The sequence below is a fragment of the Hesperophylax consimilis genome, chromosome 29 (assembly GCF_061612785.1).
Source record: "Hesperophylax consimilis isolate HC1 chromosome 29, BYU_Hcon_1.0, whole genome shotgun sequence".
NCBI classification, from domain to species: Eukaryota; Metazoa; Arthropoda; class Insecta; order Trichoptera; family Limnephilidae; genus Hesperophylax; species Hesperophylax consimilis.
In genome coordinates this window covers 7,172,176-7,197,225 of record NC_142864.1, presented here as the reverse complement: position 1 = coordinate 7,197,225, position 25,050 = coordinate 7,172,176, and the positions used below count along the sequence as shown (strand labels likewise).

General features: G+C 34.8%; 2 protein-coding genes across 3 annotated transcripts in view; one reads left to right on the top strand and one right to left on the bottom strand.

The window, feature by feature from the left end:
- Window positions 1-1,518: 1,518 nt before the first annotated feature.
- On the bottom strand, window positions 1,519-4,611 carry Polr2L (DNA-directed RNA polymerases I, II, and III subunit Rpb10). Its single transcript, XM_089649122.1, has 3 exons — window positions 4,483-4,611; window positions 4,089-4,198; window positions 1,519-1,960 (listed from the first exon to the last, which is right to left on the bottom strand). Exons 2-3 carry the CDS (start codon window positions 4,181-4,183, stop codon window positions 1,852-1,854), a joined length of 204 nt encoding a protein of 67 aa, XP_089505248.1. The 5' UTR covers window positions 4,184-4,198; window positions 4,483-4,611; the 3' UTR covers window positions 1,519-1,851.
- An 8,294-nt stretch (window positions 4,612-12,905) lies between these two features.
- The window catches only part of LOC149409833 (polyamine-transporting ATPase 13A3-like), a 56,282-nt gene continuing 44,137 nt past the window's right edge, over window positions 12,906-25,050 (top strand). For both annotated transcript variants that reach the window (XM_089649269.1, XM_089649268.1), the window contains exon 1: window positions 12,906-13,486. The gene's annotated coding sequence lies outside the window, so the exon portion shown is untranslated. The remainder of the gene's footprint in view (window positions 13,487-25,050) is intronic.

Genomic DNA, 25,050 nt, shown 5'->3' with positions numbered 1-25,050 from the left:
GATCCCGTTGTCACAGATTTGAGGGCTCTTAAATTCTTATCGTCGGGGGATATCTTCTATAAATTAGACCAGTCGAAGGATTGGCTGGAATTGCTCCAACGCCGTAAGACTGGCTATGTTCCCCCATTGCCTCTATACACCAAACCCCTTGCTTTATCAGATTCTAAATTCAGGCATTTGCAAGAGTTAAAACTGGTAATAGATAAGGATCATCACCCATTTTATGATTCTCTAACTTATGTGTAGAATTGTGGGAGAAAAAACAAATAATTTAAGTGTGAATTATGTTTCCTCTTTTTTAGTAATTATATTCCAATAAAAACATCATTAAAAAATATAATATTGGGTTTATTTTACTATTATGTATTTCATTGAAGTATGATTTTATGCTATTAATATTATCGAGTTATTAAATTTATTCTTAAAGAATAAACTTACTAAAACTAGTGTGAAAAATGAGAGCAATGGTCCACTCACTGAACTTGTCAGGAGGTTACTAGTTTTAATTAGCAGAGCTCTAAGAATGTGAATGGTAGAAGAAGGCGAGGACGCCCAAGAAAGACATGGCACGACCAAGTGAATCAGATACTTGAGTCGGACCATGTCAAGAGTCAGAATAATAGAAGAGCATGTATGAGACGTTGTATTAATGTGAACGAGACAAGGAATGTGTGCCAAGACCGAGTTGTTTGGCGGTCCGTCCTCTCTGCCTACCCCTGCGGAGAAACGGCGTGATGGTTAGTTAGTTAGTTATCTTTAAGATATTTTAGAGATGGATTTTCTTCTGTGTAAATATGGGTGTTGTGATGACAAAGATGTGTGTCGTTAAAACTTGGGAATCTTAAAATAAAAAGTTTCATTCACATAATTTATACTTTTCCAAAATATTATACAAAAATTGATATAAATAATAAAACAAAATGTCATATCCTTTGCACACCACTACATTCACATACTATATTTTGTGATAATAGTCTCCCATTTTAAATCTCTACTTTAAACACAAGACTTGAATGAAATATTTTGACAGCTGCTATTGAAAATGAACAATGTGACGAAAACCGTGCACAGAATATGAACCATGTGAGCAAAATCGCATTAAAATGTGATTTTCTGATACAAAATAATTAATATTTGCAAATAACATTTTATTTTACTGAATAAAATGTATATTTCCTACTTTGTTCATAAATAGAACTTTCGTTTTCCGTTTCGTTATTTTTTTAAACAGTTTTTATCGATTATCTCAGAATGTACTAAAGCTTACATTGTTCATATTATGTATGCACCGACGATATATTACTTTTGCTTGGTTAAGATTTTATTTATTACAATGGCGTTCAACGTGACGAATTTAAGTTGACGCAATAATCTCATTGTTACAATGGCGACCAACGTGTCTTATCAATTTTAATTATTTTAATTTTGTTACAGCCTCAAATGACTTCCTTTGGCCTAAAATCGTGGTGTTGATTTGCGTTACTACGGGAAAAGGAAATGGAAAAAAGCTAACAATCATTTCAAAGAAGACATTTTTATTAGATTTTAATTTTACATTCTAACAATTTGTATAATAATATATAATTCTCCATGGACATCACAAATCAGAATTTGATAGAATCCCTGCATCGGTCATGCGATACTCAACGACCATACTTTTCAGAGAAACTTCATGTACCAAATATGCAACATCAGCGTACGGGGATAGCCGCCGATGAATCACATATGTGACATCCGCGCAAATCAGGTTAAAAGTGAAAAGGCCAAGTTACAGATCGCCGGGCCCATCTCTGCAGATTCTATAACATGGCCTTATTAAAATTAAATTAAATAGTTTAATATTAACAGTGTCTATTTCTCCAACGGTGCGTAATTGAGAAGTTTTTCAATGAGATCCACGTGTCCCAGTAACATCCTCCTGCAGCAGTATCTCTTCAGACCCAGAGCGTCGAGGGCATCACTGAAATAGAAGTAAAAATGTATTAGTCTAGGGTAGTGACGAGCTATAAGCGGCCAGCTGGGTTTTTCGTACGGCCAACTAGGCTAATAGACCCTTCACACGTACCGACTTGCAGAACACGACAACCTGAACCGTCGACGGAATTACTATCTTTCCGTCGAAATAATAATACTTTGGTCAGCGGTTCAATCATTTGTAGGCCTTACAAATATATATATTTTTTAAATACAGTAAACAATATTCAAAAGTTTCTGTTCGGTTTTACAAAAGGGTTTGTTTAGTGAAAATCTTTAGTATTTCTTCAAAACTTTGAATCAGCCTCTCGAAATGATAAGTTTTTTTACATATTCTTAAAAATGCAGAATTTTGTGGTTTGACCTTAATTGTAGAAAAATTTTTAACTTCGCAGCACAGCGCTTTTTTTATTTTTTTTCAACTTTAAGTTCGGGTTAAATCTTCCCCACAGGAATAACTAAACCCTTCCACACACTTTTCCACAAATGATCATCTAGTCAATTGATATTATGCAATTGCATTATATAAGCATAATAAATACAAGAACAACACGTCAACTCACCAGAGATCAAATGGGAAAATAATTCACCGACTCCAGATATTTTCATATCAGAGGGTTCGGCTCGGTAGAACTTCTAATTGGACCTATAAATCCTACTGATCCCTCAATATAAATATTTAAAAAATCTTTCGTAATCCTACATGTATTTATAATGACTGATTTTTGCATATTTATGTATAAATTCCTTGACAGATCTAATACGCCTAAATTTTGAATGAGAGAGCTAGGTATAATGCCAGTAGCCGAAATAACAAATGGTAATATTTTTATAATCCAAAGAGAGTGCCAAATTCTTTTAATTTCATTTCCTCAATCTGTGTATTTTCTTACTAACATTATTATTTAATGAGCAGACAGCATTCTGCTGATGCGCTCATATCTGATTTCACGATAACATATGTTAAACAGTAATTGAGTTGTTTTATGTTTAAAAATAAGTTAATCCTTCCTTCTCTCCAAATAAGAATCCAATCAAGCTTAAAATTGGATTATATTAGTAGAATCGATGATGATTTTATTGAGAGTTCTACTTTTGGTGCATTTCAAAGTTTTCCATTTTATAAAACACCAAAAATGATAAAAATCAACAGAATTTATCAGTTTGATCTTGAACCTAACAAAAATTTTGACTGCGGCACTTAGTTTTAGCGTTCTATGATTACCATTTTAGATAATATAAAATAAGTTTGCGACACCTCTGACTGCAAAGTCAACCATTTCAAGATGTATGTAAAAAGGTTGATGAACCACCACCTTACACTCCTGACACATGCAGTTGTTGGAGTGGATAGCAAACGCTAATAGCTATAGGAAATGGGGGCACAGAAACCTAATCGCTAATGCCCTGCTTTTTTATTATTTTTCATGTTATTCATACCTTCAATATTATTTGCCTAAACTCTAACATTGACATTTTTTCGGATTTAAAAAGAGCATCATTAGTTCGCAGGCCATTAGAGTATAGTTATGTTGTACGCTATTTTAATATTGTTATTTCAATACGTGGCATGAATAAAAGTCAACAAATTATCCGTTTTTTTTTAACAAAATGGCTACTAAATGCATTATTTTCCATTCCGGAAATACTTCTCATTATTATCTTTTTTTAATGTTTTTATTTAGAATAAAAATTTTATATCTAGTATAAACCTTTAGAATTATTTCTATGACGTTTAGGGACACTTAATGCTACATCTAAAACATATTCTTTATAGTATTTAGGCATAACCCACAAAAAGCTGCAAGGCTTTTAGCTTCTTTAACATCCGTCGGTAGTTTATTGAATATCTTGAATCCTTTAACAGATTATTTTGGGTTCCCGACAAATTTGTTTTTGCAAGTCTAAAATCTCCATAAAGTCTAAAATCTGATTAAAAGTGTTTTTAAAATTAAATGTGCATATTAAACGTGTATCTATCTTCTATAGTCATTAAGTTGAAACCAATGGTTTTTTTTTTGCGTACTAAGCGTGAGGCGGAATTAAACAACTTTATTTTATGTTTTATATTCATCAATTCAGTTAAATTGCGCTATAATAGTCTGTATACCAACCCTTCAGTGTATTCTGCTTGTAACAATCCGAGGTAGGCCTCCCATTTGTTGCCGATAACCTTGCCACAGGTGAAACACCTCACAGGAATGATCATGTTGATTTAAAATCACTGAAATCGTTCAAAGATACATGTAAATTAGCAACCTTGTCACGACGAATACAAAACATCTATAAAGGTTTAAATAATAAGAAAAATAAAAAGTTAACAGCTTGATAGTGATCGATATACAATTGCACATACTAAGACATGTTTTTGCACATGGAAAACATATTTTATTTGTTATTACGACTTGCGTCGGAGAAGTGAGGTTAAATTATTTGAATAGTAATGGTGTATGCAAACATGCTACAAATGCATTATTATTACTAATAAATTAATATGATTCTTATTACCTGTCGTTCTGAATGTAATTTATAGTTATATTTGTCGTGGAGACAGTTTTTTTGCCAATAAATTGAAAAGCCGACACCGCGTAAACTCCGTCGCAATTCTAGTTGTCAAACGCTGACATTAATGTGTTGCCAGTCTGCCGATTATCAAATCCGAGTTTTAAAGGCCCTCGCGTGTGAAGTTCCTACCTACAAAAGTAATAAAAGTGACTGTAGACGGACACAAGGAGCGTGACTACTAAAATAATTTTCTAATTTGTATTATTTGATTGCCAAGTATGTATTTTTCAAGAAAAAAAGGGTGTTAAGCAAGCGTGTCTATTATTTATATAATATTTTATAATAGTGTATATTTATGTAATTAATACCTTTTGTAATAATAATACATATAAAATTGTAATTACTTCTGTATGTTGGATTGTATTTTTATTTGAGCTGGATTAAGTATAATTATTATACAATATATAGTTTTCTGACTAGCTTTTAAAAACTCACAAATCATTACACCGTTTCCCTGAGGAGTAAGCAAACGTTACTTGCTTCATCCACGTTCGTGCATCGTCTCATACTTGCTCTTCGGTTATTTGGACTCTTAATATCTCAATGACTCAATGGTCGTGCAATATTATATCTTTCTCAGACGTCCCCGAATTATTTTTCTATTCACTTAACTTCGTCAGAGCTCATAAAAAAAAAGTTTTCATTTCTCTCTTTCATTTAATCTGCTGGCGCCTCAACCAAGTGAGAAAAACAAGGTTAACATTTTTTAAATGTTTATATTTTTTTTCAGCGCACATAGCGAGCGGGCACAAGAAAATGGCGGCGGCGAACTCGGCCTCCAAGAAGGGGGCGCGCAGCCCCTGGTGGAAGACGAGCGACAACAACAACACGAACCAAGAGCAGTACATGGAAACGGAGCATGATACCATGGTGAGTTCATCTTTTTTATGTTAATATGAAAGCTCACTGGGGAACTGCATCGCCACCCGGTTGGGTGAAGCTGTGAGACGGGTAAGGAAAGGGGCTATATTAAATGTTTTCTTAAATATTTTCTTACAATTTATAAAGCTTATGATGTTCTTTAGGAGGCATAGAAATTACATACACAATTATCAGCAAAACAATTGATTTACTCGCCATGAACGGACGATGAGCTGAAACCAAATGCATATTTCCAAATAAAATACTATTCTTGAAAGAAAATAAACGACTCTTTCAGACTTTTGTATTGAAAATCGACACATGCAATTAAATATACAAAAAATTTGATCACAAATAATTATACAGTTTTTAAATTCGCTAACCGATGGTTTTTATCGTGTTAACTAATTATTATTTTACACGAAGCAAAAAAACACCTTTGATTAGGCAAAGGTAGTATAAAAGTCACATTTCACTTTTTTTCGATTAACATAAACATATTTATTTAAAAATTTGCAAACCTTGTCAAATATTTTTCACAGAATTACATCAAAAATTTTTGGAGCATTTATGGTATTTTTTTAATGCAAAAAAGCGCGTTATTATCTCTTTCTAAGACTGTTTAAATCACATTTCTCACCGTAATACAAAACAAGATATCATAACTTTTACGAGACCGTGTCAGACTGGGAGATATATCTCCCAAAATTGTCCAAGGGGTTAATCGGTATATTTTGTTGACATGGAAAATTTCAGAACTGTTACTCTTACCACATTGCTGAATCTGCGACTTTCCGTGCATAATTCCTGTGTATGGTGTACTTTATAATTGAATTTAAACGCTCCGTATTTTGCCTACTGGCAATCCTTAGTACATTTACGAACCCGCGGCAATTTATAATATTTTATTTTAACATTCCTTTCAATAATGTTATTTCCTTTGTCGATTCTTTTGTATCAAATATTTAGAACAAAGCGAATTATTGTTTATATATATACCAGAAGTGACCGTAGAAGTATACAAATAAAGCTAATATTAAGAACATAGTAAAACATAAACAATAATTATTATGGGTTAGAAGTACCTATCTTAGATTATTGTTTAACGTCTTTATTCGTTATTATTTATTAGTATTAGTTTTATTTCCATTGTTTGACGAGAAGACATGTGTATTCAATTGATTTTACGTGTTGTATTTATAAAGTTATTGGAAAAACGTGTTATGTTATTTTAAACTGCGTAGTTTCACAGTGTATCGTGTTGTGTTGTGTATTTTGAAACTTCTGTAAGTGGGTTTATAAAGATAAGCATTTTATTGCGGACATTATACGTGAGTAATCCTTATACTTCGGTATACAGTAGCGTGCGTGTACGTTTGTTCATACTTGAATCTTGAATCAGATTTTGTTTTGATTTATTCACACCTTGCCTGCAGATTAGTCGGAATGCTGTAGAAATTAGATCCCTAAGGCGTGTGTGTGTGGTAAAACCGTATATGATCTTGTGAGAAATGTGGAGATCTGCAAAGAATTCAAAGAAACGCTGATGTAAGCGTAATGAGTTGAAGATTAAGAAACGGACGCTTAGATTGTTTGGGCATGCAGAGCGGATGAAAGAATTAAAGAATTTAACAAATTTTACGTGTTTGTCGAATTATTTGGTTTGACGTATTTGTCAAACAAACTACAAAGTACTAATCTCTAAATAGTATAAAATAAAGTCGCTATTCGTGTCTGTCCGTTTGTGCGCTTAGTTCTTCTAAACTACGCAACGGATTTTGATAGTGTTTTCACTATCATTTAGAGAATTTCTTCCGGAAGTTTTATATATAAATAAAATATGCATATTATATTTGTAGAAAGTGGAGAAAAGTCGATGTTTTGTTTTTATCTTTTTATATTTTCGGGCGCTTACATTGCTAACGCTGGCTAAACCTTATGAGATACATCAAAATAATGTACTACGGAATTGTATATCTTTAAAAGGCCTACAGAAAAGTCCAACAAAGTATATGTCTGTTTCCTAAGAATAACTCCCAGCAACACCGGGTATATAAGTATAGTCAACTAGTATTTGATGAACCAATTTGACATTCAAATGAAATCGGATAATGATATAAGTATATTTTGGCTTTTGTTATATTTGTTTCTAAAACTAATTCTCTAAAATTGTGTTTATTGATTTAAGCCTGTGACAGACCACGCTCTTAAGGTGCGTCCACACCAGTAACAAAACGTGTTACAAAGAGTTATATAACCAATGTTATGTAACTTGTTAGAAATTCAACTGAAAAATGTTGTATAACACGATGTTGTGTAACTTTTTTTCTGTTTTTATAGCAGGTTACATGTTACCCAGAGGTTGTCGGTAAAGATCAAAGGAATTAGATAACTTGGTTGTATAACAAGTTGCAAGCTCGTCCACACACACAACAAAACAAAAAAAAAAAACACAAAAAACAAACAACCCACCTTTCAGTGTCCTCCCATCAGTTGATGGAGAACTATCTGTAAGTGAGTGTGTCTGAGTGCGTGGAGTTTTTTTTAATTTGACTGGCGTTCTTTGTTTTGTGTATTTTGTGAGGTATTTTTTGAGGTCTTTTGGAGATGGAGTGGACGAAGGAGAATACCGAAAGATTGATTGAGCAGTATCGTGAGAAAGCAGTACTTTGGGATCCACAACACAATGAATACAAAAACCGTAATAAAAAGCAAGATGGTTGGGCTGATCTAGCTTCCGATTTTGAAGGAAACGTGGATGAGGTGGAGAAGAAAGTTCGGATGCTAATTGGACAATTCCAGCGCGAATTGAAAAAAGGGAAGAGTGGAGACGGAGCTGATGCCCCTTACAAGACCAAATGGATATATTTCCACTCTCTGCTTTTTCTAAAAGATAAAAACACACCGAGGCACCAACAAGAAGTCGGACAGCAGCTCACGGGTGAACTGCAGCAACCAGATGAGTCCACACAGGCGTCAGATCAGGCACAGGTAAACACACTTCAGTTTTAATTAAACTTTAATTAATTTTAATTACATTTTATACAGTTTAATTTTTCAACTTTAATTTAGTAGTTAACTACCTATTTAGTAGGTACCTACATAATAATTATTTGTCACTAAGAAGAAAGTGGGAGGAGAAAAACAATGTAGGTAGGTACCTACTTAATCCCTCGCATTCAGTATCTGTTTTGCCACGGCACTGATCCCTCTTCAGATTGAAAAAAAGCGCTGATTTCATTACGAACCATTCTGCCGACGTCGGAGGGTTTTCTCGGGATCCTTCTGAGCCGCAGAAAGGTATCTGTTGGTTCACCCACGATTCTCCAATGTCCAGGTGTAACTTCACCGGAGGAGGTATCTTCATCATCGAAGGTCCCAGGGGGGGTGTACGATGATGCTGATTGACTTTTTCGAAGAAAGTTGTGGAGGAGGCAACAAGTTAGGACAACATTTTCTGCAGTTAGGGGCTCAAGAAGCAGGGGTTTTCTGAGGACTCTGAATACAGCTGACATTATACCAAATACATTTTCCACAGTGCGCCTTGCTCTGCTATGTCTGCCATTATATATTCTCTGTGGCGAACCTTTTGCTTGTGCCCCCGGATACGGTTTCATCATGTTTGGCAGTAACTGAAAAGCGTCGTCACACACAAAAACGTAAGGAGTTGGCAGTGTTCTCCCAGGCAGAGGTGTTGCCGCTGGCAAATGTAAATGTGATGTTTCAAGAAGCCTCTTGAACTCTGTACTGCCAAACACGCCACCATCAGATATTCGCCCTTGGCATCCAATGCTGACATAAGTAAAACAGTAGTTTGCGTTGACGATGGCCATAAGTACAATACTGAAATACCCTTTGTAGTTGAAATAATCACTACCGCTGTGTTTGGGAGCTTGCAACGTAATATGTTTCCCATCAATGCTGCCACAGCAGTGAGGATAATTCCATTTTTGGTCAAAGTCAGCAGCTAAATCAAGCCATTCTCCTTGACTGCTTGGGGTCTGCAAAAAAAGAAAATATTTCATCATATACTTATTGTTGACAACCCACTTCATTTCTTTGAATTAATGAAATTTGTTTTTCTTTATAGGGGCCAGAAGAGACACAGACAGAGCAAGAACAGTCTACTTTCCTTCCGCCATCTCAAATGAAAAGACCCAGCAAAAAGAGATCCCACAACGACAGTATGGCCAGGGAAGCATACGATGTAATGAAAAAGCTTAGCGCCAGGACCAGGGACGAGTTTGATGTATTTGGGGAACAAGTAGCTATTGCCCTGAGAAATTTGAAAGATAAAATGTTGGTGGTGGACACGAAACATCAACTTACTAACATTTTGTACCACGCAGAAAGGCAAGATCTACGCGGAAGACCACAAGTCTACGGTCATGGAAGCCCACAAGTCTACGGTCAAGGAAGCCCACAAGTCTACGGTCAAGGAAGCCCACAATTCTACGGTGACGTAAGCCCACAGTTGCACCCTAGTACCCAGCAAGTCTACTCTGCTGTCAGCCCAGATGCTTACTCTGCAGCTAGCACATCTGCCGAACCTAGCCCCGTTGACCAAGCAACGACTGACTCGTTGAATTTACTGGATATGTAATTGGCTTTTTAATTGTTTTTTTTTTCTTCATTTTATTTAGCATTATTGAAAGTAATAGTATATAAGTTTGCATAATATATATTAAAGTTTGCATAATAAAATATTTGTTTGAATATAATTATTGATATACATACCTTGATTACATCCTTCAAGAAGACAATAAGGGCCCTACAGACTTCAGGAACAATCTTGGAAATACTCTGCTTTGAGATCTTGAATAAGTAACTCAAGCTTTGATAGGAATCACCACTCGCCAAAAATCTCAGAGTAACTGCAAGCCTTTCTCTTGCAGGTATAGCCCATCGATAATTGGTGTCCTGCTTTGCAATAGTTGGGGCAACATTGATCAAGAGATATTCAAAGTCAGAACTGCTCATTCGAGCGAAATTCCGAAAACTCCCATCATCCCTGATTTCCCCACTAAGGGGATCTCTACCGTCTTCCATCAGATCCTCCATCAGGTGAGTTCCACTGTAACGATGTCGAGCTTCCAGCGAAGGTCGCACCCACCATCTGCGCTGAGTTGGTTGACGGTGAGTTGATATAATTACACAGGCCGCGGCGGCCAGCAAAACCTCTTCCTCCGAAGCCATGATTACTACTGAATCCTCAAATGATTGAAAGTGTTGCATTTCTTGTTTCATGAGGTGTGGACGCGTTTGCTAGTTGTAACTTGTTATATAACAAAATTATAAAAGTTGTACAACAAAGTTTATACAACATATATACATGTTTTAAAACAATTGTTATACAACTTTGCTATTTCGTTACCGGTGTGGACGTACCTTTAGCCCGCTATATTCTCGTACACAACCCCAATGGGAATGTAAATGTATGTCGAGCGATATGATACGACAAGATACACTATTCCACTGCAACACACACAAGCGCAATTACATTGCGAACTCCCCAATACAACTGCAACGGTTTTATACTATGGGAAACCAATACTTAGGTGATGTCGATATATTTAATATTAACTTTGCGAATTTTGTGGATCACGTAAAAGACTTATTTCAACACTATTCCTAAATGGAAGTTATATTTTTGTAAACCAGTCAAATCGCTGTATTTTTTAAAATTTATGTTCTTGTTATTTTTAATTTTGTTTCTTGCATATATTATTTTTAAATTTAATTTTATTTTTATTATTTCTTTCTTATGTTTCAAAACTGTCATTAAAATTGTACCACCCACATGTAAAAGCCCTCTGGGCGTTAAATAAATAAATAGATATGCTGAAATAGGCCAATTTCAATAATTTGAATATTGAATTGTGTTCATTTGTATGTTGAATTACGTTTGTAGATATTTAAGTTTTTAAATATTGTTTACACATCGCCTTTCTTTTTGTATATACTTACTCCTCCCATAAACACGAGCTCCTGGATCTCACCTCATGGAGTAGTAGAATAAATAGGAAACAATATATTTATTCTGTTATAATTTAAAACGCTGTATTATTTTTTAATAAGTTAACAATAAAAAATTACAAACAGGTTTGAACGTTTACAGGAGAATGTATGACGCGAATGTGAATTGTAGAAGAAATCGGAGACGCCCGAGGAAGATGTGTCACGATCAGAGATGTGCAAAATGGGTACCCAAAACCATTTGAAATGCAAAATGGAAATGGGTCCAAACTTTTCCATTTGAAAGAGCAAAATGCAAAATGGTTTTTAGAAAATCATTTGAAATGCAAAATGCAAAATACCTATTTTCAAAATGCATTGAAAATGCAAAATGGTTTCTCAGGTCAAACAATTAAAATAATTATAAAATTTTTAAACAATTTTGTCATAATAATGGACATCAATGTAGAACAAACATTATACATGATGGTAAATCCAAAAACACCACGACTACAGATTATGAAACCACAAAAAATTTGCGCGGGACTAATGTTGCCAACGTAAAAACATAGAAACTGCTATCTAACATTTAATATTACAGCGTCATGGCCCCATGTTCAGTATTTGAATCAGTATTTTTTGTAATGGTATCACTCAATTGCCAGGGCTCCTACCAGGGAGCAACTTGACAAATGTAAATTATCTCTCATAGCGAGGTTGAGGACCGACTGATATTTGGGGCTTATGAAAAAAAGATGAGTGGAGATAGTAGGAAGAATGTTGCAAAAAAGCATTTAAAATGGAAAATGCATTGAGAAAAGCATTTAAAATTCAAAATGCAAAATGGTTTTTAGAAAAGCATTTAAAATGCAAAATGGAAAATACCCATTTTGCATTTTGCATTTCCATTTGAAATGGATTTATTTGAAATAAAGTACATCTCTGGTCACGATCAAGTGAAACGAACCAAACACTATCATTTTGTCTAAAAAAACTAACTAACATTCACGCCGATTCTCCGCAGGGGCAGGCAGAGAGGACGGACCGCCAAACAACTCGGTCTTGGCACACACTCCTTGCCTCATTCACATTCATACATCGTCTCATATCCACTCTGCTGATGCATTCTGATGCCATGCATTCATTACGCTTACATCAATCTTGCATTCTCTGCAGATCTCCACATTCCTTACTCGATCACATATGTTTTTACGATACATACGCCTCAGGGATCTGATTTCTACAGCATTCATTCTACTTTGATCCTTCATCTGCCAGTTCCATGCCTCACTGCCATATTGTCATGAGTCGAGATGACAGAAGAGAATGTAGAATGTAGGTCCATCCTGTCTGCCTAACCCGTCTGAGGAGAAACAGCGTGACTTGATACATTGGCATACAGATATCCTCAAAGCTCCAAATAGGCCCTTTTCTCTTTCATAGTGTATTTATAATAATGGTTGTTGGAAAAATATGTATTTTAGGTTTGTTTTTAATAATTATTTGCAAGGGAACATGACTGCAATATGGGGAGATTAATCTTTACGAAGAATCTGTTAGGTACGTACGTTTTCATCGCACCTTGTTAAGCAATTTGGGAAACTCCCACATAAAAATGTTTCCAAGTATGTTTTTTTTTCAGATCTTGGAAAGGTTCTCCGTGAAGTTGGGAAACCCTTATCCTTTTCGGGACTCCCATCTCGTTGAAAAGAAAGAAACGGCGTGATGTTTATTTAGGTAGTTAGGTTCGCATTTCTCCACAAAATATTGCAAGTCTATCAAATTTTACTCAGATATAAAAAGGTCTTAAATCATACAAATTTAAAATTCCCTCAGCGTATTTACGTTATAAACTTTTTTACAAAATGTTTCGTCGTAATTTATTCGTAATATCAATGAACAAAATCGACCTTGAAATGGCAACACTGGAAATAAATAAGATTAGTCGATTACGTTTCGTAATTCGTAATTTGAAATTTAGTATTCGTGAGATGTCAAAGTGAAGTGACGTGCGTCGCGTTAGCAAATTCGTAATTCGATTGTCGAATGCGTTTTCTTTTGTTTACAGTTTAAATTTCGAACAAAGAACACAATACAATTAAGAATTAAAATGTTTTCTGTGAAGTTTTAGGTATTTGAACAGTGTTTTTTATGGTTTTGTTCGAGTTTCGACCAGGAAATAGCAGCTGTCATTATTATTGCTCGATTTTTAGCACTCTTTCTTGTACTAGATGTGTCACAAGTTTAGTAAAGTTGTTTTTTTAAATGTTATTGTTGTTGTGATGGCGGATGGCGTCGTATGTCGTTTGTTGATCAACACAGGAGTATGCAGTTAACATTCAATTAATTGTATTATGACTAATTATTTTTTTTATCATTTTTTTTACAACTTTTGTTATGTTTTTTTTTTTTTTTGTTAAGTTATCTTTTTTCATGCTTTAATAGCGCAGACCCGTGAAAAATCGCGGGATACTCTGAATTCTCGATAGATCAGTTCCAATGTTGAAAATGACAATTCAAATAATCAGTTCCAATTTTGAAAAATGTCACTTTAATTCAAAGGAAATTTGAGTTCATTGGTTCAAATTTCGCACAGGAATACTAACTCACATCACAGACAACGAAATTCGTGAACTTTTTGAACCGATATGTTGCTTCAAATGGTTTTAGCCGTGTTTAGTGATATTATCTGAATTGCAAGGTACTCCCAAAGTTTCCCCTTCGTGACATTTGACTTGTGACCAAAGCATTAGAGTCCTAACCTCCCGACGCATGTAGGTTACTAAATTTAGTTTGGGGGGAATAAGGAAGAGGGAGGTAGCGATATACCTGGTTATCCAGATCTGAACTGAACGTGGATAAAGCCGTATCAAGCGAAGTTTCTATTCCGTATGGTGGCTTTTTACCAAGGCGATACTGAAATTATCGTCGGTCGGACTCCAGTATTCACTGATTGAAGTACAGGGTTTTCCAATGAGGGATGTTATTTTGATATTCAATCGTAAAAGATCAATGGTTTAGTTACTTGTGTGGCACGTAGCGCCGTCTTGTTGAAAGTAAACGTTGTCCAGATCAATACCATCCAATTCCGGCCATAAAAAATCATTAATCATTTCTCGATAGCGCAATCCATTCACCGTAACTGTTGCTCCAGCCTCATTTTCGAAAAAGTAAGGTCCAATGACTCCGCCGGACCATAAACCGCACCAAACAGTCACGTGTTGAGGATAGAGAAGCTTTTCAACAATAACTCTTGGGTTTTCCGAGCCCCAGATGCGACAATTTTGCTTGGTGACGAAGCCACCGAGGTTTAATAATTTCAATGCGTTGTTGAAGCGTGTATCGTTCCATTTTTATTAATGGCGTAGTTTCTACTTGTCAAATGTCAAAAATGACAGCTTCAAAAGTAACATCTACCGAAATAGCGGGCTATTCAAAATAACACCTCTTATTGGAAAACCCTGTACTTGGTCGTGTCAACATTGTAATGGCATTTCTTTCCTGTGACTTCTCATTTCCCCCGCGAAGTTATCTGTCTTTGTTTTGGTTTGTTTGAACATAATAATATTATGGAATAAATATGCATTGGGTGAACTTTGCTATAAGCGACACTTTCTTTATCTCTCCCATTATCTTGGGTAAATTCCCGGAAGGGACCTAACGATTTGCGAAAATGCAATAAATTCTACTGGCTAAATAAGCACTTTACCGCTTGTTGCTTATCTTATAAGTAATATCTATTTGATTTTGTATTATATTACATACCTAGCGCAGACCAGATAGTAGGAAATCTTAAGCCCGCATTCCCAAAGGAAGCTACAAGCCAAAAATGTGTATATTCTTGGTATACCTTATATTTTAGGTAAAAGGCATTAAAATCGCTTGACAAACGGAGTCTAGAAAAGTTCGATTTCAAGCACAAAACTGTTTTTTATTTATTTTGTAAATAATTTTATAAGAAATAGCCCAGTCAATGAAGGGAAAAAAAGACCCAATGTCGGAACTAATTCCCCGGAAGCTGAATTTTTCACAGATGTTAGAAGACCTTTAGACATGTATTTTTACAAAAGTCCCCGACTTTCCCCCTTGTGCTTCCTTCCCCACCCCCTCTTGAATATATTTTTCAAAGCCTTTTGGAATACGCTAATATCTCCTTAATGGTTTTATAAAATCAGATTATTTATTTTTTGTTTAGTTTTTAATTAGTTATTCTAAAAAATTGTATTCTTTCATTTTTGCGAGAAAAGCTATACGATCTCTACAATTTATTAGTAAAGGAAAAATATCAGTTTTTAAAATAGTATTTCAGAATATATTTCCACATAACTTTTTTCTGAGCCTGTTAACGAAAAAAAATAAATCAACAAAACTTGTAGACAATATTTTTAGCTATAAAATATGATGGGTTTCAACTTATAATAAGGCACTTAGGCTGTTAATAAGGAGCACGGCGCGCGGCGGCTCGAGCGCGCAGCGGTTCGCGGCGCAGCGTGAAATTACAAAAACCTAAGGAAAGTAATGATTAATTCATGTTTTTTTTTTATAACAAATTCGTCTAACTTTGAAGAGTTTTATTGTTATTTACCAGTTTTAGTTCGGAGGGGAGGGGGGTAATATAAATATTTTCCCCTGCCCAATGAAGCGCTTTCATTATCTACCAACCGCCGTGCCCCGGTCTGGCTAAACAGTCATATTGTGTTGTATGATTGTTTGTTACTTATTATTTAAATACAGTTATGTGAAATAAGCCAAAAATACCAACAACAGCTTGGGACTACCCTTTCACAACATTAAAATATTGCAGACCTTATGTTATGGCGAAGTTCTAAAAAATCTTTTGTGGAAATTCTCACTTGTTTTATTATGTCCACCTATCAATAATAAAATACCGAAACAACAAATCACTTAAAATAGTGCATAGATCTAAAATGGTTTACTTTCAAACAAGCTTCTGAAAATATACCTCAAAAAATATTATAATGACAAAACGGTTTGTAAATTATATTATATACTTATCAATATTATCTATGACGAAATTAGGCAAATATTTAAATAATTTTCTAGTAAAGAGAGTCTTCCATTTATTCGTCATACTGGGTTGTGTTCAGACATGATAATCCGTTATGGTTGTAGCACATGGCAGAGCAGGTAAATCCAGATTTTCTGCAGCCACAGTAATTTTCACATCCAGACATGCAGGAACAGGACACCAGAGAAAGAAGGTCATCAAGAGCAAATGGTTTCAAAAATTTCTTCTTTCCACCATTTTCATTTACATTTTCATACCTCCATCCCCAGTTTATAGGGTTTAGTTTGTTTCCTAACCAAAACTGTACTTGCAAATAAACTCTCAACAAATGTTGATGACACGATTCTGAAGTCGGTGGTAGTTTTGCCAAGTCAAATTTAGATTTAAAAGCTGATTTTGTCGTTAGTCTGGTAAACTTATAGTATCGAGTTTCGTTTCAATTAGAGTAGCTACCAAGACCATACATGGCGAGAGCGAATTTTTCTCCATTTTGCAACAAGTTCTCTTCAGTCGCATCTTTTTCCAGAAATGCCTCAGCTGCGCGTTTTGCTTCGGGATTGTTTTTCATCATGTCAGCAGCTTTTATCTTTCCTAACCCATATAAAGATGGGGTCGTATCACAGCCCGTAATGGCATGGGTAAATAGCATGTGTTTTCGAATATCTTTATGTAACATTATAGGTTTCTCTATGATGTATAAAGTTCTTGAAGGGGCCTTTCCACCAACATCTTTACAGAAAAAAATAGATTTTCCTTCAGGAGCAAGACTTACAAGTAATACCAAAAGATCACTATCCGTGCCAACAACAATCACTTTTGAGAAGATTTTGAGTTTTTCGATGCCGTTTAGTACAATGTCAATATCGGCATCACCTGCGGCCGTGACTGTTTTCAAACCAGATTCACTAAATTCATGACACAGTGCTTCAATCATTATTTTTGTTGTTTTTCTTATTAGATAAGAAAGCTTCCTTCTTAGTCAAACAACGTGTAGTGCAATTTAATTCAATATCGCACGATGAGTTGTTAGCCGACCTTCGTCTTTGCTCTTCATATTTTACAGTTGGTTCTTCAGGGTATCCATCGAAAACGACAATAGAATGTTTGCCAAATTTAGTATGGACGAAACGTGAGTACGATTTAATGATGTCTCCGTAAGTAGTTTAGGTTTGCCAAACAACAGAGTGTAGGAGGTATCCCCCATCGATGACTATTGCAGCATTTTCCAAGTCAACTTCGTCATGAATACTTTCGCTAAATACTTTCGCCATACATGATTTTGTTCCTTTACGAAGGAAGACTTCATCAAAAATAGAAGGGTTCTTGAAGCCAATTCATATCCTAAGTAGGTCTAAAGCTTGCTAAGACTATCACTAATGCACAGTATTCTGTTAAATAGCTGCTGGGGATTTACGGCAACTTGTCTCGTCCTAACAGTTACGGATTTGAATCTTGCTGGGTAGTCACCGTGTCTTTCCTTTTTAGTCGTATATCTCCAAAATTAAATCCTTTCATTTTTTACATAGCTACCAGGCCCACCTCATAAGCTTTATCACAATTGACACTATTATCTGAAATAAACCCTTAAGATAAAGACACCAGCTCCCCCGAGAGCTTGGTGAACGGGCTGTGCTGTCTTAGCCATGATGTACATTTTCCTATATCTAGCTCATTCCTTTTCTTCCGTGATTCGCGCAGCTCAACATGCTGTTCAGTAAAATTAAATTTTATACCGATGAATTCTTCAATGCTCTCTTGCACTTTCACGTAGTAAGTGGTTCCAAGTTTCCACTTTGACAAAGCGCTGTCAGTGATTCCACGCACCAGTGTCAAACCTCCTACTGACTTCATTGGTCGCATGAGACACTGCTCGATGATCATGTCCGTCCACGTACCGGACCAATATCTGTCGATTCTTCTTATTGTAAAGTACCCATTTTCAGTGAATAGTTTATATTCTTCTTTAGTTATTCTTGATTCGAGTTGCAACATACTTTGAGCGTACATATGTGCTGATTTTGCGTATGGTAAATGTCCTGCCGGGTGGAAAAATGGAAGCATATCAACAATAGTATTTAGGTGCATTTTCCGATTCCCAGACTTCTCTGCAAATATAAATCTAAGCATGAGGTCGATGCAATGTAGAAGGTAAAGCCACAACTTGGCAGTCCTACTCGATGATTCCTTAATCCTGTCTTCACTTGCTTCACTATATGGAATCGTCTCTTAGATTGTCATCATTATTAACCTCCTCCATATCTTTTTTTCCACGTAACTAAATCTTGATACATATTTTCTATTTGTCTTAATTTCCCATCAATATCTCGGTATTCTTCGTTACGTGGACAAGAGACGCTGCTGTTAAAGTGTAGGCTCTGTTTGCCCGAGAATATTCATGTCGATGGAGCATGTGAGTTACTGTTGAGGACGCGTAAACTAATTCCCATAAATTTCCCAGATAACTTCATTTAAATAATAAGTAACAAACATACAACACAATATGACTGTTTAGCCAGACCGGGGCACGGCGGTTGGTGGATAATGAAAGCGCTTCATTGGGCAGGGGAAAATATTTATATTACCCCCCTTCTCTCCGAACTAAAACTGGTAAATAACAATAAAACTCTTAAAAGTTAGACAAATTTGTTATAAAAAAAAAAACATGAATTTAATCATTACTTTCCTTAGGTTTTTGTAATTTTACGCTGCGCCGCGAACCGCTGCGCGCTCGAGCCGCCGCGCGCCGTGCTCCTTATTAACAGCCTACGTGCCTTATTATAAGTTAAAACCCATCATTATATACATTATTTTATAGCTAAAAATATTGTCTACAAGTTTTGTTGATTTATTTTTTTTCGTTAACAGGCTCAGAAAAAAGTTATGTGGAAATATATTCTGAAATACTATTTTAAAAACTGATATTTTTCCTTTACTAATAAATTGTAGAGATTGTATAGCTTTTCTCGTAAAAATGAAAGAATACAATTTTTTAGAATAACTAATTAAAAACTAAACAAAAAATAAATAATCTGATTTTATAAAACCATTAAGGAAATATTAGCGTATTCCGAAAGGCTTTGAAAAATATATTCAAGAGGGGGTGGGGAAGGAAGCACAAGGGGGAAAGTCGGGGACTTTTGTAAAAATACATGTCTAAAGGTCTTCTAACATCTGTGAAAAATTCAGCTTCCGGGGAATTAGTTCCGACACAAAACCTTCATTGACTGGGCTAAAAGCAAGCAGATAAAAGTCACAGATAATCTTAGCTATAATACTATTAATATTTTTTAAAAGTTGTTTTCTTTACGCGTTCATACATTTCTATGGATTTTTTTTGTAGTTTACATTTATATTTTTTTATTGAGTAATTTATTTTTTTATTTGTGTTCTACTCAAGCGAAACGATTATAAAACCTTCAATTTATCTAAAGCATATTTTTGGTAGGTATTCATAATGTTCACCAATTCGTTATAAAGATTAATCAAAATAGTGATTTAGCATATCATGGTTTTGAAGAAAATCTCAATACATTTGGTATGCCGAAACGGTAATTAGGTATATGGAATGCCCTCGATAGAAAAAAATCGCGAAAAATGCTCCGAAAATCATTAAAAAACATATTTTTCTGTTATATTATATCACGTTATAAAAACGAAAAAAACGCAGTTTTTCTAATGAAACTTATTTGTAGCGAGATTTTTTTTTCTATTTTAAATGAATCGTGTTTTATTAACTTTCACATTTTTTGTTTTTGTTTTTAATAATAGAGCGCTCCCTCTAACATTCGTATTTACATATCTCCCTCTCAAACCATCCTCTTCTTCGTTTTGAACGCTTACTACGCAGATTTAACAAATCAGTTCCAATTTGAAAAAATTTTCTCCTAAAATATTGTTATATCTCTGCTTACTAGCAGATTTCTGTATGTTGGGAACTCTTGATTAAGTAAAAGGTTCTTTACAATTATTTCGTGTATTTACGTTACAATAAATATAAGTCTGGATTTAACTGCACTGTTCATTACCCGAGGGTTGGTAATTCTCTGTTTCTAGAAGCTTGAAGTCTGACAATAATATCCCACAGGCAATTGCTACACTCTAGCGACATCTGTCGGACTCTGGAGTAAGCTTTATGACTGGTGCCATCTATCGCTTGAATATCCAACTTTTTACCATACATCACAAATATTATATAGGTGTAGGTAGGTACTTTACCGCGTGGCTGAATTCTTTACACACTTAGTTACAATTTAGAAAATTACACTTATATTTAAATCAAAGCTAATTGAACCAGAGTTGCTCAGGACTATATAACGTACCAGTCTAGTGTTGAAATGCGTAGACTTTTGAAGCTAGGTACCTACCTACTACGTCTTCCCATTTATATTTTCATAGTGACGTAACGCTCAAAATACATGTTTGCAATTTATAATTTCAAAAATTTAAAGAGAAAGCATGTTTTTGCGTCTATTCCCTTAATTTTATCAATTATTCAAAATCATTTACTTGTTTAATTCGTCAATAGTAGGACGGTATCATAACGATAATGAGTTGTAGATAGTTTTGTTTAAATAGAAAGTACTATGAGTAATCATTCCATTATAGACGGTAAATATAAGCAGGACCAAACTATCATTACTATCACTAGGCCAAGAGTACCGGCCCGTGGGCGCCAATCTTTTAGGGGGCACCGCGAAAACGTGTGAAAATTTTACTGCAATTTATTAAATAATTCTCAGTCAGCAAAATTCGTGTTATCCACAGACATAGGAATTAATAGACGAGAAGATAATGGCGAGGGGTAAAATCAACTGTTGAAGAACGAAGGGGGTTAAGCTGACTGTGATTCGTCAATAAATCAATCTGACAGTAAATAGGCATCTCGCATTATAATATCACCATTTACTTCTTAAAAGTAAAATCTGCTTTTGAATGAATAGACATTTTTACATGGGAGCGCAAATTACTCGCCACGTTATGAACTAATTTGCGAAGTCCAAATTCGGCAAAGTAAATTTCTTCTGTTTGCAGAGTCGTAGTTAGTTTCAGAGTATTTAGTTAAGACACTTTTACAAATGTTTCATAATTTACTTACCCCAGTAAACAACGATGAGCACACTTGAGAATCGCTACATTGTGATGTGATAGTATATGTTTCTAAAACTGATCCATATAATACGGTGTGAATAAGCTTAAAATAAAGTAAAATAATGCTTACTTATGGAATGTAATACGACAATTGGGTTTATTCTCTTTTTCACGTCTATTTTTACAAGTTTTCATATCACAAGTCAACATTTTGCCGTGTTATTTCGTAAAATGAACCGATGATGCCTCGACCATAGTTCGCACAAGAATGATGACGTCACGTTTTCAAATTTCACTTGAGGCCATACGCGAGCCCAGCCGGCTCCAATGGAACCGGTATGGGGAGTGGGGATAATACGCTTTTAATCACTTAGGGCAGGTCTACTAATATTCATATGTCTATGGTGTTATCTAATTTTTTAAATACATCTTTTTCACTTTTGTTTTCAGTGATGAATGAATGCATATCTTGGATGCGGAAATTAACCCACTTCCTGACATCCGCTCGAGCTGAAACTGTGCAGATAGACTCCTTGTCGATGACAATGCATTCTATCAACTTTTGGTGGTAAACACGTACACATGCGCGGACATTACGCATTTATCTGAAATCTGATGACATTAACAGTATTTAATATATAGGAATAAATGTCGGTCCTACCCGATCTGCATTTGACGAAATTTAAAGTAATAGTAACATTACACGTGTTTACTTACTGTCTACGTGAGTGGTATGTCTGTGCTCTATACTGTCATCGGGAGATCTAAAGCCGTGGAGAGCTTTCAAAATGTCAAATGTTTGTCAAGTCGGGATTAATTTACGACTTGATGTTTTGATAAAGTTTCCCATGAATTTTAAATAGTATTTGTTTGCTTGAGTCAATGCACTATTCATGAAAAAATATGACGAACAAATTGCACTACAATGAATACACGAGTTAGTAGTTAAGACTATTTGTCTATTTTAGATTGATTATTATCAATTAATAACCTCAACATCCCTCATTGCTCTACGAATATAATAGTCCGTGCTGATAAAATCAGGCAATTTACGTATATTTCTGTGAGACAGAAGTATTTAATTAATCGCGTAAAAGTCATATTTGACAATTGTTACTGCTGGCGCCTCGACGTCTAAAATAGGAACAATTCTGTGGACGGGCATTTTACCGCCAAATTGGGGGCGAAGCGCTTTTGTTTTTTTTTTTAATTTTAGCGCCAAAATTAGACTTTCCGCATATCTTATGATCTAATTGATATTATTCGATGAAACTTTCAATGTTTTACTTTAAAAAGATGTCTCTATTTATTTACTTAGCAATGTATGTGTAATTACTTTTTTTATGAACAAAAACTTTCTACTTTATTGGGAATCATAGAAAAAACAGTATTTCACAATCGAAATAACATATCGAAATTTATTCATACAAAATTACAAGATTATTTAGAAATTTTCAATACATATAAAAAAAACTACAACCTAATAGTGCTTCAATGTGTGATAGCGTTCGAAACACTTTCCTTTATGCAGGGGCACATTGCAAAACTTGCACATGTACCGCGTTTCACTGCGTAGTTTGTGAGCGGAACATACGCGACAACGATTTTTTTTGTGTTTCAAACTCATTGTATTGACAGGTAGATGGATCGGGTACCGCCGACAATAGAAAACACATGACCCCGCACCTATTTAAAACACCTTGTTTTTAAGTTTCCCGCTCCTCGCTTTGCGCAACAAAACGAGTAAACTCGTCTCCCGCGTCTTACTGTAAAAAGGCGTATAACGAGTTTTCTCGTTTCCCGCAAAGAATGTGTTAAATTTGAGTGAGGAATGTGACACTTAGCGAGGATACGGATCGACTGATATACTGGGCCTATAACATTGTATTTATTTTATCTACGCGAGTGGGGCATTATTAGCAAGTCGAGTAAATCCGGCACTGCACTAGAGACACAGTCAATTTGTTCAACGTTTATGCTTGTTGCATGTTTGCTATTACTGTGCTATTAATTATTGATAAATTACGCTGAAATATGGCTAAATCAAATACGTAACTGTATTTACCCAAGAAATTGATTATAATTAATTATTGTTTCATTCTTCATATCTTGAATAAACAAATCGATGACTTCTTAACGCATATGTTGGTACCAATTTTTTCTTCTCAATTATTGCGACGTCATTATTCATTGACCTCATTTTTTCGCACAACATATCGCCGATAGCCAAACGAAATTAAATATTTTTTTACTTTTAATTAAAATCGAGGTTAGTCGGATTGTCCGGTAGCGCGAAACGTCGCTTTAAATGGCTTTAGCCGTGTTTGGTGACCAGATTCCTAGATACTTCCCCACCTTTCTCTTCTAGGTCTCCTTCCCTTTCCTTCCAGATTGATTTTTAAACATTTTTTTACTATAATACATCTACTTTTATACTTTTATTTAGTTGTATTTAAAAATATACATTTTTGTTTTTGACTGAGGATTGAACCTTCCTCCCCAGATACTGGAGTCAACCGCGCTAAAAACTGAGCCAAATCCCAATTGGGTAGGACCGATATTTATTTCGGATTTTAACTGATGTAATGTCAGTCCGATTTCAGAGAAATGCTTATATGTCCGCGTGTATATGCGGGATTGCCAATAATCGTAGAATGATAGAATGCATTGTCGTTTACAACGAGTCCATCTGCCGAGTGTCAGCTCGATCGGATGGAATTGGGTTAATTTCCGCTTTCAAGATTGGGCCTCAGGGCCTCCTGTGTGAAGTTAATGTAAAAAAATAGTAAATATAAAAAACAAACTCGCTTCATATTTTTTGAAAAATATTTTTTAGTAGTTAGATAATAATGTGTAGTAAGCATTTCAGTTTTCTGAAATGGAAAATAATTCATTTTAATAATTATTTCGTTAAAATTAAAACAGATTTTTACTTGGCGGCCATTGTTATTGATGTCAATGTTTTAAGGTTAGTTTTTTTCTTCTCTTATTGAAACTAACATATGAATCTATGATCCTAAAATAGGTTGTTAGATTGTTAGTTTGGGTTTAATTTAAAATTATTTAATCAAAACATGGCCTGAAGAAAAGACGTCAAATTATTCGTTTTTTTAACGCAATAGTTACTAAAATGCATTATTTTCTATTTTAGGAAACTGAAATATATACTCGTTCTTACTTCCATTGTAATCTAACCTATCGATACACAGTGGATTTTCTATTATACACAGTGGATTTTTTATTACACACAGTGGATTTTTTATTATACACAGTGGATTTTCTATTATACACGGTGGATTTTCTATTATACACGGTGGATTTTCTATTATACACAGTGGATTTTCTATTATACACAGTTGATTTTCCACTATACAGAGGGGATTTTTTATTATACACAGTTGATTTTCTATTATACGCAGTGGAGTTTCTATTAAACACCGTGGATTTTCTATTAAAATTTTGTATTAAGCGTGTCCTTATTTTCTGTATATTTACCAACCTTTCTCTCAAAAAGTATCTTCTAATCGTATTTATATCTCGCATTTAATCAGTCACAATTTCACCTGAAGTGAAATAAG

What these genes read in the sequence shown, in the direction of transcription:
- Polr2L (XM_089649122.1), bottom strand. Translation starts at nt 4,183, where the DNA reads ATGATCATTCCTGTGAGGTGTTTCACCTGTGGCAAGGTTATCGGCAAC. An exon ending in CAAGCAGAATACACTGAAGG is followed by an intron (nt 1,961 to 4,088) that starts GTTGGTATACAG and finishes CTTCTATTTCAG; the next exon opens with TGATGCCCTCGACGCTCTGG.